Genomic DNA, 16,201 nt, shown 5'->3' on the forward strand with positions numbered 1-16,201 from the left:
CTGCAGCTATCTTCCTCAGCTTCAGTTGACTGAGGCAATTGCTTCACTCGCTCCAATGGTGTGTCAAGTCTTGGGTATGTCCTATTGACATGTATATTTTAATTTATTTGTGTATCTGTGTATCACTCATAAATTCTACTTCATTGTCAGTAACACATTATGTATTAAACTAAAAAAAGCTACATATAGGTATTGGAGCTGCTCCAGGGAGTCCATTCACATTACACAATTATAGTGCTATCATTCCATTTTAATGGTCATGGCAGAATCCTATGGAATCGCGAGTTTTGTCATTTGGGGAGATACTAGATTTCTCTGGCTGAAAATTCTCAATATTCCTCCTGAAACTTTAAATACCAGGATTCTATGAGATGAAGGGTCCCCTAGTGGTGCAGCAGGTTAAACTGCTGAGCTGCTGAACTTGCTGACCGAAAGATTGGCGGTTCGAATCCAGGAAGTAGGGTGGGCTCCCGCTGTTAGCCCCAGCTTCTGCCAACCTAGCAGTTCGAAAACATGCAAGTGTGAATAGAGAAATAGGTACCACTGTGGGAAGGTAACGGCACTCCATGCAGCCATGCTGGCCTTATGACCTTGGAGGTGTCTACGAACAACGCTGGCTCTTTGGCTTAGAAATGGAGATGAGCACCATCACCCAGAATCGGACATGAGTAGACTTAATGTCAGGGAAAACCTTTAGCTTTACCTATGGGATGAAACCATGGAAATTAAGGTGCAATTGTATTGCTATATCTGTTTAGTGTGAAAGAGCCCCAGGTGTGATCTGAACTTGGGGTGTTGTCAAGAGTTCTTCTCTTTTCTCCTTTAACTCTCCTTTGATATGTCAGCTTTTTAGACACATCATAGATTGCTTCACAACTTCTTGGTACTTCCCTCCTAGTTCTGCCTGTTGTGATGGTAAAGCAGCCTTAAATAACCATTGCAAGGAAGGTTTTTAATTATTGTTTCTTTCAAAAAATGGTTCTAAAGTGGTTGCAAAATAAAATTCATTAACTAAATTATAGTCATAAAATAGTCCTCCTAATCCCACGATGGTTAAACGAGACACAAAAGGGACACACCTCTGCAGAGGATTAAATCACGGTCTTTCTCAATGTTTCCAAAAATTCAAAACAAGTTATTCATCCAGCTTTGCAGCCTAAACAGGAGACAGACACCCTTCGTCATAAATCCAAATAGCTCGGTTTGTGAGCTGTTTTGTTGTAGGCGGCGCTTGCTCATGGCCTGAGACAATTGCACATTGTCCTCGCACCAGATATCAGGAAAAGGGGAAGAGAGTTTTTCCGCAAACAATAAAAATGGTGATACATTGTATATATCCTTTGTCTATGAACCAGAGTATATGTGCATGATATTCATTTTGTCCTCCCCACAACCTTGTGTGATAGGTTAAGTTGAGGAACAATGCTGAGGAACAATGTGCATGGTGTCCATTTTATCCTCACCCCCGTGTGAGGTAGGTTACACTGAGAAGCAGTGGTAAGCCCAAAGTCTCCCAATGAGCTTCAGAGATTGACCAGAATTTGAACTCAGCTCTCCCGTCCCAGTCTTATTCTAACACTGCAGTGACAGCTTGTGGCTTCCCAAGTCATTGCAGTCTCAAATTCTGGATTTTTGTTTGATCCTTTTTTTAAAAAAGCTATCCAAAGTGCTGAATTGTGGAGCCAAATCAGAATAGTTGGAGGATGTATGACTGTGTGCATGTATGTGCCTTCAAGATACTTGTCAATTTATGGCCATCCTATGAACTTCATAACATGTTTATAGGTAAGGCATACTCAGAGATGGCTTTGCCAGTTCCTTCCTCTGAAATGTCTTTTTGACATTTTGAGTCACTTTAAGAGAGAAAAGGTGAAATACAAATAATAAATAAATGTAGCCTCCAACACCTGGTATTCATTGCTGACTTTGTGACAGTGTTTCTCAACCTGGGGGTCAAGATCCCTGGGGGGTTGCCAAGGGGTGTCAGAGGGGTCACCAAAGACCATCAGAAAACATAGTATTTTCTGTTGTCCATGGGGGTTCTGGGTGGGAAGTTTGGCCCAATTCTATCATTGGTGAATTCAAAATGCTCTTTGGTTGTAGGCGAACTATAAAACCCAGCAACTACAATTCCCAAATGTCAAAGTCTATCTTCCCCAAACTCCACCAGTGTTCACATTTGGGCATATTGGGTATTCGTGCCAAGTTTGGTCCAGATCCATCATTGTTTGAGTCCACAGTGCTCTCTGGATATAGGTGAACTACATATCCAAAACTCAAGGTCAATGCCCACCAAATCCTTCCAATATTTTCTGTTGGTCATGGGAGATCTGTGTGCCAAGTTTGATTCAATTCCATTGTAGGTGGAGTTCAGAATGCTCTTTGATTGTAGGCTAACTATAAATCCCAAAAACCACAACTCCCAAATGACAAAATCAATCCCCCCACCCCAGCAGTATTCAAATTTGGGAGTATTGGGTATTTCTGCCAAATTTGGTCCAGTGAATCAAAATACATCCTGCATATCAGATATTTACATTATGATTCATAACAGTAACAAAATTACAGTTGTAGCAATGAAAATAATTAACGTGACGAACTGTCTTGAGGGGTTGTGTGGCATTAGGAAGATTGAGAACTACTGCATTACTGTATGAGCCGTGTATCCACTTGTATCCTTGGTTTGATTTGGTTTGGTTTGACAAAGTGTCTCTTCTCTAGACATTTTCTAGGCAATTCTATGGTAGACTTCCACCAGAAGTTGTCCACAGAGTTATACTGGAGGACCTAGACATGTCTAGAGAGGTATCATCTCTAAACATTTTCTATGTCTTCAAGCACAGTTTTATGGTGTGGTTACAAGTGATATCACTTGTTCAAACAGGTTTGCTGTTACACACAGTTTTGTATATCAAACTTGGGTGTATCGGATATTTGTGCCAAATTTGGTACAGTGAATGAAAATACATCCTACATATCAGGTATTTACATCACAATCCATAACAGTAGGAAAATTACAGTTGTGAAGTGGGAACAAAAGTAATTTATGGTTGGGGATCACCACAACATAAGGAACTGTATTAAGGAGTTGTGGCATTAGGAAGGTGGAGAACCACTGCTCTAGGATATGGGTTATTTGTAGGGATTTGTGGATCGGGACATTGGTAGGGATACCATGGTGTTTGTTTAGAAAGCTATTGTCCTCCCAACTCTGTTGGACACCTGCAAAGAATGGACAGTCTACAAACATTACTCTTGACTTCTGGAACGATTCCCACCAGCATTGTTTTAAAACAATCCTACAAATCTCTTGAGAAGACAGGCAGATAAACATCGGTGTTCTGGAAGAAGCAAAGATCATCAGTATAGAAGCAATGATTCTCTGCCACCAACTTCACTAGACTGGCCATGTTGTCATGATGCCCAAACACTGTCTCCCAAAGCAGTTGCTTTACTCTCAGCTCAAGAATCAGAAATGGAATGTCGGTGGAAAGTAAAAAGAGTTTTAAAAATGGGCTCAAAGCAAACCATAAAAAATATAATTGTGTGGAATAAACACCAAGAATTGAGAAGCCCTCTCACTTGGGCACTAAAACTGGAGGTCAGCTATTACCAACTGTGCTATGGAGTTTGAGAAGGCACAAATAGAGGTCAAAAAGGAGAAAGGTGCCACGAGAAAGGTGCTTCAAGAGAACCCTTGTTAGGACTGCCTTTCCAAATGGAAATGTATGTCCTCACTCTGGAAGACCATGCAGATCCAGCTCTCTACAGTCACTTTTGGACCCACCACCAAGATTCTACCCCCGTTATGATTCATAACAGTAACAAAATTACAGTTATGAAGTAGCAACGAAAATAATTAACATGGCGAATTGTCTTAAGGGGTTGTGGCATTAGGAAGGTTGAGAACCACTTCATTACATTATGAGCCCTGTATCCACTTGTATCCTTGGTTTGATTTGGTTTGGTTTGACAAAGTTTCTCTTCTCTAGACATTTTCTAGGCAATTCTATGGTAGACTTCCAATTCTATGGAAGACAATCATACTCAACCACAAGAGATCACATAATTTTGGTGATTCCTTGGTGACCCTAGCCTGGAATTTTCTCATCAAAATCTCTTCAGACCAGGTGTGCCACTGCCTTCCTTTTAGTCCAAGTGTAATTAACCTGAGGTCACCAGTGGATTTCCATGGTTAAGCAGAGATCCAAGGACTTGTCACTTTGAGATCTTGCATTCAAAACACTACACCACATGGGTTGGTTTCAATTTGACAAATGGTACAAAGCCCTGCATTCAGTTTTCAAACTTATTATGAATTGCCTACTTCGGTTATCAAGAATCAGCATCTTGAAGGAGTCCTTCAAATTTCAGACTGTGCTCCACATCATATTTACTACTCCCCTGACATGAGTCATTGGTCACTGTGGCTCCATAAGTTGCTAATGAGACTGTCCCTTGACTCTGAGTTTTGACCTGGATAGAAGTGTAGCCATGGGAACAACGAGAAATTAAATTTCATGGGCTCCACATTTCTCCAGCCAGTGTCTGGCATAATTCCAAACAGATGCAGACAAATAAGATTCCACAGTGAAAGATTTTGAAGAGCAGATGAAGGTGGAGGTGCAGTATAAGAAATTAAAAGTCATCCAGAGGTCAGAATGAAATATATTAACAGGGATGGGATAGAGAGCACCTTGTTTGGACTGAGAAGTACTACCATATATATACACCCCAGAATAAGCTGACCTCATGTACAAGTTGAAGGCAGGTTTGGGGGCCAAAATTGTGGATTTTGATGTGACCCAAAAAGGGAAGGTGGGGGTAAATGTTGACTTCCATTCTTCTTCCTCTCATTCAGTTTCTTTTTTCAGTCAGTCTTGGTCCAATCTCTCTTTCCCTTGCTTGTAACTTCCATTTTACTTCTTACTATATTCAACCTTTATGTATTCTTCAAAGCTCGGCCAATCTGTCATTTTCAAGGGTCTGCCCATATTTTTCTTTAACAAAAAAAATAAATCAATCTGTCTATATCTTTTATTCCAGACCTTTATCTAGCCATTGCTCCTTTGTTGGTAAAGCCTTTGTTTTCCAAAGCTTTGCGAAAGTTATCCTTGCTGCTGTTGTGAAATATATAAAAAGTTTATCTTTATTTAAGTCAGCAATTGTGTCTGTATCCATCATTCCTAGTAAACAAAACTCTGGTTTTATTAGGTATTCTATTTTCAGTATCTTACAACATTCACCGTGTATCATTTTCCAATAATTATTCACTTTGTCACAAGTCCACCACATATGGTAGTATGATCCTACTTGTGACTTGCATTTCCAGCATCTATTATCTAAATTTTTGTACATTACGCCTAAGTTTGAGGGGGTTATATACCATCAATGTAACATTTTTAACCAATTTTCTTTCAGATCTGACGCATAGGTGTATTTCAATTTTTTAGTCCAAACCAATTCCCAATCAGTTTCAGTTTAATTGGTCTTCCAATGTTTATTGCCCATTTTTTTCATATAATTTTTATCTCCTCTGTTTCTGTACCCCAACTTAATAATTTATTGTAAATCTTTGTTACTATCTTTTTTGAATCGGTTTGTTCCAGAATTCTTCATTCTCACTAAATCCTAGGTTTTTTTTTTAATCTTCTGTCTTTCTATTCCAAAACTCCATTATGGCTATTACCTCTAGAAGCCAGCCAGAGAAGATTTTTGGGATGGACAACGTGGCCTGTATATAGAGAATTGCTGACAAAAAAGAAAGACATGGTTCAGTTAAATACACAAGAGGAACTATCCCAAAGATTTAAGAATATATCCTGTTTCAATATATGCAGATTGGGTGGATTTTTTGACTAAAATTTCTGGACGTAAACATGTGTATAAAGGGTAAGTGTAAACAGAGACCTGAGACATCAATAGGAATGAATGGCAAATAGGAATGAATGGCATGACACTCATATCTGTTTTCCTAGAGAGCTTTATACAATAAATAGCCTACCATTTTATACCCGAGTGCTTATTTTAAAACAGTATTCCAAGGTAGTCACAAAAAAGAGAGCCCCAAATACATAATAAATACAAGAAGAGCTACACAGTATGGCCACTATCTGGTCAGTGTACTTAGTGAAAAGTTGGAGTCCCAGTGGGAAGTTTCTCCCACATCTTCCAACAACAACAACAAAACTTTATTACGGTCCACGACCAGCACAAAGAATACATCTTCCAATAGTCTTCCATTGGCCAGACAAGTACTGTGCCAAAACATGATGGGAAAAGTTGCAAGTGGTGGCAAAAATATAAACAATGTTGTGTTGACTTCCAATGGTTCCTGACAGGAAGACCAAGCTTCATTTATCTAGGTCAAGTTCCACTTTATTCTTCCATGCCTTCAAGTCAACTCCCATTCATGGTGATCCTCTCCTAAAGTTTTCATAGCAAAATTTATTGGCAAAGCAGGTTGGCCATTGCTTTATTTTGAGGCCGAGATAATATGATTTGCCCAAAGTCACCCAATGGGTTTCCATGGCTATGGTTCAAACAACAGTCTTTCAGAGTCGTAATCCAACAATCAAACCCTGGACGACTTAAAGGAGTTAAAATTCACAGAACTTTCTCCCTTTTCCTAGGATGCATTGCTTGCTCTCAAAGATGCTGTCCAAGAAACACAACTTCTGGTTCAGATTCCTTGGAACTGAAATCATACTTTACAAAAGTAGCTGGAAAACACACTATCGATGTTCCATCTGCCAACACGTTGGTCTTTTCGGATGTGAAGACTTTGGCAACTGTTATGAGCAGCCACTGCCAACAATTCTATATATGGACAGACCCCACTTCTTACTTAGAATCCCACCCTGTCTGTGCAAATATTGGTGGACCAAACAGCATTCTGACCAAACAGAAACATAGTCAAGCCTCTCCCATTGTCTATCATGCTGCCAAGATATAGTTTAGCAATGGATGCTCCATGAGGAGAAGCACTAGGTTCATAGTTGAGCATGAATTGTAGAGTCTATGGTATGGCATGCTCATCAGTAGCGAACATTCTCTTCTGCTGCTGTAACAATAGCGTCCATCCAAATGCGCATCGCCTCCGAGGTAGGTGCCACCATACAGAAGAGGCGGTCATAGGTCTTGACGCAGAAGGTCATTTTGGGGCTGGGGCTCTGCCAAAGAAGAGCAAAACAGTCAATAGAATGGAGAAAGACTGTAACAACACATTGGTTGATAACACTATGTGTTATCACTATAACACATATAGTGTTATATAACACTATAACACATAACACTATGTGACACAACTTTTGATCCTGGGTTATAAATGCCATTTCCTAATTGGTTCTTTTGCAGTTTATTAAAGACTTTCTGTATAGATTTCCACGCCTTAGTCACCTCTAGACTGGATTACTGCAATGCACTCTACGTGGGGCTGCCCTTGAAAATGGCCCGGAAATTTCAGATGATCCAACGGGCGACAGCCAGGTTGTTAACTGGGGCTACTTACAGAGAGAGGTCATCCCTCCTGTTCAAGGAGCTCCACTGGCTGCCATTCATCTACCGGACCCAATTCAAGGTGCAGGTTCTTTCCTACAAAGCCCTGAACAGTTTGGGACCCGCCTAACTGCGTGACCGCATCTCTGTATACAAACCCACATGATCCCTTCGATCATCCGGAGAGGCCCTGCTCTCAATCCCACCAGCATCACAGGCGCGATTGGTGGGGACGAGAGAGAGGGCCTTTTCGGTGGTGGCCCCTCAACTCTGGAACTCACTCCCTAAAGACATCAGACAGGCTCCAACTTTGGCAGTCTTCAGGAGGAACTTGAAGACGTGGCTGTTCCAGTGTTCCTTCCCAGAATAATCACCCCATAGCACTTTGTCCTCCAAAGCACTTTACATTTCTTTAAGTCTGCTCATCTGCCCTTCCACAAACACCAGTATCACCTTTCGTTCATGTCCCAGCATTACTTCCAATTTTAACTTAACATTTGGCCTTCCCACTGTTTTTAATGATGTGTTGTTTTATTGATAATGTTGTTTATCTTATTGTCTATGTGTTTTTAATTGCTTGTATTGTTGTTATTATTGCTTGTATTGTTGTGTTTGCGCTCGGCCTCATGTAAGCCACATCGAGTCCCTTGGGGAGATGGTAGCGGGGTACAAATAAAGTGTTATTATTATTATTTCAATATTAATGTCAAAAATACATAGTATAATTTTACATAGTATTTTGTGCTATATTAGAACAGTAAAGACAAATATCACTTAAGTAAAAGAAATGTTAAATATTAAATAACCAGAAAAATAAAATAAACTCATCTGGGAATCTGCTATTGCAACACATCCAATGAAGTGGTTTAAAACCAGTATAAAAAAAAGATTAGGACTAAGTACGTTCTGGTATTAAAGTGCAAAAACTTTGTTTTTACGGGACATCCTGCAGCACATTATGCTATACTTTGTCAATGAATATCTCACTGAGTCTCAATCAATTAAGCATAGTTTGTGGCAGCCACAAAGACAACGGTTCTGGGGTATAACAACGACTTTCAAATTTAAGCACCACCCAATTATACAGAAATAACACTTTCATACCAGGAACAAGAAAAAAAATGAAATGTTGTTACATAGTCTAATTTCAGAAGGCACAAAGTTGCTTCTTTGACAAAAAGTAAATCTGTTCTTCCTATAATAATGATATATTTATTTCTTTATTTATTTTACGACATTTATATGCTGCCCTTCTCACCTCGAAGGGGACTCAGAGCGGCTTACAAGATATATATTATATTATTAGCATAGATATATATTATATTATTAGCATAGTAAAATATCAGTATTAAATATTACTACATTGTACTATACCATTATATTGTAATATTGTTAGTAATATTACATGTAATATAAATATATAATTATAATATCATATTATTAGTAGTAGTATTATTATATTGCATCACATTATAATATTATAAATATTATCTGTATCTACAATATATTATATTATATTATATTATATTATATTATATTATATTATTAGAATAGCACAGGACACAATAATAACAATAGGTGGCTGTGAGTTTTCCTGGCTGTATGGCCATGTTCCAGAAGCATTCTCTCCTGACGTTTCACCCACATTTATGGCAGGTATCCTCAGAGGTTGTGAGGTCTGTTGGAAACTAGGCAAGTGAGGTTTATATATCTGTGGAATGTCCAGGGTGGGAGAAAAACTCTTGACTGTTGAGGGCAAGTGTAAATGTTGCAATAAATCACCTTGATTGTAATTAGAAAGCACTGCAGTTTCAAGGCCTGGCTGATTGCTGCCTGGGGAAGGAGGTGTTAGCTGGCCCTAATTGTTTCACATCTAGAATTCCCCTGTTTTTTTAGTGTACCTCTTTATTTACTGTCCTGATTTTAGAGTTTTTGAATACTAGTAGCCAGATCAAGCCTGCGTCACAAACACGTTTGGTGGGGACGAGAGACAGGACCTTCTCAATGGTGGCCCCTTGGCTATGGAACATTCTTCCTGGGGACATTAGATCGGCCCCCTCCCTCTTAACATTTCAGAAGAGAGTCAAGACTTGGTTGTTTGAGCAAGCGTTTGAAAATGCAAGGTAAAAGACATAGGAATTGGAACGTCTGGATGACGAGATGGGACAATGTTTTCATTAGGAGACGCAAATGATGTATGCTTTTAGTATTCTTGTTATGGTTTTATATTATGTGTTAATGTTTTTAAATGTTTTATGGTGTTTTTGGGCATCGAATCGTTGCCATTGTAAACTGCCCTGAGTCGCCTAAGGGTTGAGAAGGGCGGTATACAAATATAGTAAATAAATAATAAATAAATAGCAGAGTGCTTGGTGAACCAATTTTAAGGAACACAGCATATTATTTGAGAACACAGAAATGCTGGACCACTCTAACAACCACCATGTCTGGGGAAAGCACGGATGAGCTCCCTCTGTCAGCTCCAGCTCTCCATGTGAAGACATGAGAGAAGCCTCCCACAAGGATGGTAAAACATCAGAAACATCCAGACATCTCCTGGGCAATGTCCTTGAAGATGTCCAGTTCTCTCACACCAGAAGCAACTTGCAGTTTCTCAAGTCACTCCTGACATGAGAAAAAAATTGAAAGTAGAGATGTAAGGGCTTGGCGTACCTTGAATGCACTGCGGAGATGGTCATAGTAAACCTCTTCAATGGCCTGGAAGTAAATCACGCCCTTAAGCTTGGTTTCTTCTTTATCTGAAATGAAAAAGGTAGAGAAGAACTTGGAATAGGTTGAGCAAAGAGTGTCCCAAAGGCATACACAAATGATAGATGTATAAAAATAATAACAATGACAACAATAATATATTTAATGTATTGTCGAAGGCTTTCATGGCTGGAATCACTGGGTTGTTGTAGGGTTTTTTCGGGCTATATGACCATGTTCTAGAGGCATTATCTCCTGACATTTGTGAGAGATCTCACAATCTCTGAGGATGCTTGCCATAGATGCAGGCGAAACGTCAGGAGAGAATGCCTCTAGAACATGGCCATATAGCCTGAAAAAACCTACAATAACCCAGTAATATATTTATTATCCACCTCTCCTAACAGCTCGAGGCAGGGCACAGCAGAGTTAAAACACATCCATAAAAGCACAATGAAAACATACACATATTTAAATACGTGAAGCAAATGTTAAAACACTATAAACCTAAAATGTGATTGTGAAATTCATAGCTAAAACAGAAGCTTCTTGGGAATGTTTCTTTGGAAATCCTTTTATAACACCGGCACACATCCAACACAAACACATATACACATACATACTCAAAGGGCAGCAGTGTTGGTCTTGTGTTCCTTCAAGTCATTTTTTTTCAATTTATGGCAACACTAAGATAAACTTATCACTGGGATTACTTGGCAAGACATTTTTAGAGGGCCATTGCATCAGAAAACAAGAGCAAACTTTACAGCACACTTGTGAACAAATGGCCTTGAGTTTTCCAGGCTGTATGGTAATGTTCCTGAAGCACTCTCTCCTGATGTTTCACCCACATCTATGGCAGGCCTCTTCAGAGGTTGTGATTACTGTTGGAAACTAGGCAAGTGAGGTTTCTATATCTGTGGAATAATGTCCAGGGTGGGAGAAAGAACTCTTGTCTGTTGGAGGTAGGTGTGAATGTTTAACTGGCTACCTTGATTACCAGTGAATAGCCCTGCAGCTTCAAAGCTTGGCTGATTCCTGCCTGGGGGAATCTTTTGTTGAGAGGTGATTAGCTGGCCCTGGTGGTTTCTTGTCTGGGGTTCCCCTGTTCATGAGTGTTGTTCTTTCTTTACTGTTCTGATTTTAGAGTTTTTAAAATATTAATAGCCAGATTTTGTTCATTTACATGGTTTCCAGAAAAGAAAAAATCAGGGCCAGCTAATCACCTCTCAAACTACAAGAAAGGAGATTCCATCTGAACATGAGGAAGAACTTCCTGATTGTGAGAGCTGTTCAGCAGTGGAACTCTCTGCCCTGGAGTGAGGTGGAGGCTCCTTCTTTGGAAGCTTTTAAACAGAGGCTGGATGACCATCTTGTCAGGGGTGCTTTGAATGCAATATTCCTGCTTCTTGGCAGGGGGTTGGACTGGATGGCCCAAGAAGTGTCTTCCAACTCTATGATTCTATGAAAGGATTCCCCCAGGCAGGAAGCAGCCAAGCCTTGAAGCTACAAGGCTATTCAATGTTAATCAAGGTGATCAATTGCAGCATTCACACTTGCCTTAAGCAGACAAGAGTTCTTTCTCACACCCTGGACATTATTCCACAGATATACAGTATAAACTCCACTTCCTTTGTTTACAACATACCTCACAACCTCTGAGGATGCTGCTATAGATGGGGGCAAAACATCAGGAGGGAATGCTTCTGGAATGTGGCCATACAGCCTGGAAAACTCACAGCAATCTAGTGATTCAAGCCATGAAAGCCTTTGACAACACAATGGCCTTGATCTCTGTTTTTGTGTATCTCTTTGTTATTCTCTCTCTGTGTGAATTTCCTCTTTCTTCTTCTCCCTTTTTCCTTACCTACGTAGTATGCCAAGACACGTTTCTGGCGATCAAAGGTGAACCAGCGTTTCTTCCAGGTCTTGATTCTACCTCCCATCTTGACCAGATACCCTTTGCAAGACTTGCTGGTCACTCGCACATGCGGACAGGTGTCCACACTGTGTCCTGATGCCTCCAGGTGTTTTCGCAAGTCAAGTGCAATTTGTTTGGGCTCTCGGATCTCCACCGGACGGGGAATCTGTAGGAGAAGCCATTGGGTAAGAACAGAATTGGAACTGGGTTTGTGGATAGAGAGAAGAATTGCTGTTCTGGGAGTTACCACTTTTAATCTATATAAATAAAAATGTAATGTTCATTTGTAGGATTACCATAACTCAAACACTACTGGACGAATTTACACCAAATTTGGACATAAAACACCTATCAGGCCAACAAGTGACCATCACTCATAAAAATACTGAAAAACACAACAGAAGGGACTTAAAAAGCCAAAAAAACCCCAAAAAATACATTACAACGCATGCGCAAAACCACATATATATACACAAACACATATATATACACACATATATCTATATATACACACAAAACACATACACAGAAAGGGGGAAAGAAGGAAGGAAGGAAGGAAGGAGAGAAAGAGGAAAAGAAGGAGGGAAGGAGAGAAAGAAAGAAAGGTAGAGAAGGAAGGAGAGAAGGCTCGAAAGAGGGAGGGGAAGAAGGAAAGAAAGAGACAAGGAAGAATGGAACCAAAGAGCAAAGGAAGTGAGAAAAGAAACAGGTAGAAAAGGAAGAAAGAAGAAGGGAAAGAAAAAGAGGGAAGGAAGGAAAGGGGGAGGGACGGAAGGAGAGAAAGAAAGAAAGAAAGAAAGAAAGAAGGAGAGAAAGAGGGAAGGAAGGTTGGCCACAGCAACGCGTGGCGGGTACAGCTAGTGTGTGTGTATGTGTATATGTGTGTGTATGTATGTATGCATGTATATGTATATATGTGTGTGTGTGTGTGTGTGTGTGTGTGTGTGTGTATGTATGTATGTCTGTATTTCCAGGCACTAGAAGCCACTGGGCATGCTGGAATCATGCAACAGTTGGTGTGGACATCTGAAGACAAGCATAGTCTATGAACTCTTACAGTCCTAGTCCAGATGCCAAAAAAGTTACTTTTTTGTGAAAGTTCTCAAAATGTTCCTGACCAATATAGCCATAGACCATACTTCTTACAGGATTTTGAACAATGTTGTCCTAATATATAGATAGATGGATGGATGGATGGATGGATGGATGGACAGGGCCCCCTGGTGGCACAGTGGATTAAACCATTGAGCTGCTGAACTTGCTGACTGAAAGGTTGGAAGTTTTAATCCACGGAGCAGGGTGAGCTCCCACTGTTAGGCCCAGCTTCTGCCAACCTAGCAGTTTGAAAACATGCAAATGTGAGTAGATCAATAGGTACCGCTTCTTCGGGAAGGTAACGGTGCTCCATGCTGGCCACATGTCCTTGGGGATGTTTATGGACAACGCTGGCTCTTTGGCTTAGAAATGGAGATAAGCACCACCCCCCAGAGTCGGACACAACTAGACTTAATGTCAAGGAAAAACCTTTACCTTTTTATATATAGATTACATGATTTTCCTGCAATGGGATCCCAAAATTGATCCACTTGGGAAGGGAAAGTTTCCCCTCCAATAGAGGCATTGAAGAGATAGTTTTACAATTGCAGAATTTGTAATAACCTTCAATGCATCCCAGACACACCCTTTTCTGGTTGCAAATAAAAGTGAATTTCCTGTACTGGGAACTTTAAGAAGCAGCACTTCACTTGTAAAATAGTTTAGTAAGCCTTTCTCTCCCATTTAACATAAAAAGCTATTTGTTGCTCAAAGCAAAATGTGGATTTCTGAATGCTTTTGGTTTTATGTTGCTTTTAGGTAAAGGTAAAGGTTTTCCCCTGACATTAAGTCCAGTCATGTCCGACTCTGGGGGTTGATACTCCATTTCTAAGCCGAAGAGCCGGCGTTGTCCAGAGACACCTCCAAGTTCATGTGGCCAGCATGACTGCATGGAACACCATTACCTTCCTGCCGGAGAGGTACCTATTGATCTACTCACATTTGCATGTTTCGAGCCTGCGACCTTTCGGTCAACAAGCTCAACAGCTCATTATTATTATTATTATTATTATTATTTATTTATTATATTATAATTATTATTATTTGGTTGGCAGAAGCTGGGGTTAACAGCGGGAGCTCACCTCGCTCCCAGGATTTGAACCGCCGATCTCACAGTCAGCAAGCTCAGCAGCTCAGTGGTTTAACCCGCTGCGCCACCAGAGGCCCCATTAAACGTAGTGTTTAAAATGGCATCCCTTAAATAAAATGGTCAAACAAAAGCAGAATTTGGTAAAAACGGGCAAAAACTATTAACAGACAAAATAAAGATTTTCTTTTTGGACATTTCCAAAATATTTTTCAACCCATGGATGGTTGATTGCATGGATGCAGATTCTGTGGATACAGAGAGCTAATCAAATTCCAGTCCTAATATTAGAAGGCTGCTGAAAAGAATGAAAAGATCATCTAAACAAGCTTCACATCAGGATTAAGGAACCTGAGTTTCCCTAGAAATTAAAAAACGTATCCTTGTCTCATCCTTCGCCTCTGGTTGCTTGGGCTGTCTTTTGTTTGCTGACACATTTAGGAAGTTCTCTTACCTTAGTTGATGGGGGCCGCTCCATGGGTTTTGCCCCCTTGGCTGCTTTCTTAACCTCCTGCAAAAGAACGAGTTTGAAAGCAATCAGGTTTGGAAAGCATGGAATGTAAAAAAAGCAAGCTCCCTACAGTCCCAGACATACCTGAGCACACAGAGAGACACAAGCGAGATTCACAACTTCCACCTATGTCTCCAAATCTCTCCTTCATGCATTCTGCATGAATGCAGGCAGCTGACAAAGTGAAACTAGCAACTTCCTTGTTCAAGGAAACTCGTGACAAGTGGTTGCAAAAGAGGCTTACTCCGGCTGACAGCACAGCCCAGAGCTGGGAGTCGGTTTTTTTGCAAGGGGTAAAGTGATTAAAAGCTGCTAATTAGAATGGATGCGTATTTTGCGCAGAACTAGTAGCAGCATCATGAGTGCCGGTGGCGCAATAGGTTAAACCCTTTTGGTGGCAGAATTGAAGACTAACAGGTTGGAGGTTCGAATCTGGGACGAGTGTGGATGAGCTCCCTCTGTCAGCTCCAGCTCCCCATGAGGGGACAGGAGAGAAGTCTCCCATAAGGATGGTAAAACATCAGAAACATCCGGGCATCTCCTGAGCAACGTCCTTGCAAACGGCCAATTCTCTCACACCAGAAGCAACTTGCAGTTTCTCACACAAAAAAAATAAATCATGAGCTTTTGCTACCTTCTCTGTCTGTCTATTCCATATCTTAGCCCAGATTCTGAATGAATTATTCAAGATGCTGAACTTGGATTCAGGACTTTGGATAGCTCCAGATTAAAACACGGAGCAGATTCACCACCCTACTGACATGAAGCTATCAGTGGGCAGGGAATAAGTCACTAAATACCAGCAGGAAAGTACAAGGCTTGAATGAAAAGTAATGCCTCCACCTTCATTACTTGAGTTTGTATGGGAATATTTCAATAAATCAAATGCAGAAATAATCCTTAGAATGTGCTCTTTAACTACCACTATTCATTTTTCCACATAATCACCAGACAATTGCATACATTTCTGCCAATGATGAACAAGTTTTCTGAAGCCATCACGGAATAAGTCGACATTCTGTTTCTGCAACCAGCTTCGCACAGTTCTCTCATCCTGGGTACCCATTGTGCACAGATCTTCTGGTAGCCAAGCAAAGCAATAATGTGACCCACATGTTCTTGTGAAATGCCAATTATGCTTGAAATTTCTCTCTGAGTGATACGACGATCATCCTGAATCAATCTGTCAACCTTTTGCTTATGAAACTCGGTGGTTGCTGTCACAGGACGTCCAACTCTTTGTTTGTCATGCAAGTCAGATGTTCCCACCTCAACATCTTTGAACTTTCTCGCCCAGCAATGCACAATATTCACATCAACACAATCACCATAAATAGCTTGCGTTCTCTGATGAATCTCCTTTGAGGTGACACCTTCTGCT

The 16,201-nt window shown here is 40.4% G+C and overlaps 1 protein-coding gene across 1 annotated transcript in view; it reads right to left on the reverse strand.

Moving 5' to 3' along the window:
• Positions 1-5,967: 5,967 nt before the first annotated feature.
• The window catches only part of LOC132780585 (pleckstrin homology-like domain family B member 3), a 57,443-nt gene continuing 47,209 nt past the window's right edge, over positions 5,968-16,201 (reverse strand). Inside the window, exons 13-16 of the mRNA XM_067462097.1 lie at positions 14,764-14,820; positions 12,074-12,293; positions 10,171-10,256; positions 5,968-7,172 (exon numbers count right to left, since the gene is read on the reverse strand). Coding sequence (XP_067318198.1) covers positions 7,038-7,172; positions 10,171-10,256; positions 12,074-12,293; positions 14,764-14,820 — 498 coding nt within the window. The 3' untranslated portion in view covers positions 5,968-7,037. The remainder of the gene's footprint in view (positions 7,173-10,170; positions 10,257-12,073; positions 12,294-14,763; positions 14,821-16,201) is intronic.

Source organism: Anolis sagrei, chromosome Y (genome assembly GCF_037176765.1).
Source record: "Anolis sagrei isolate rAnoSag1 chromosome Y, rAnoSag1.mat, whole genome shotgun sequence".
NCBI classification, from domain to species: Eukaryota; Metazoa; Chordata; class Lepidosauria; order Squamata; family Dactyloidae; genus Anolis; species Anolis sagrei.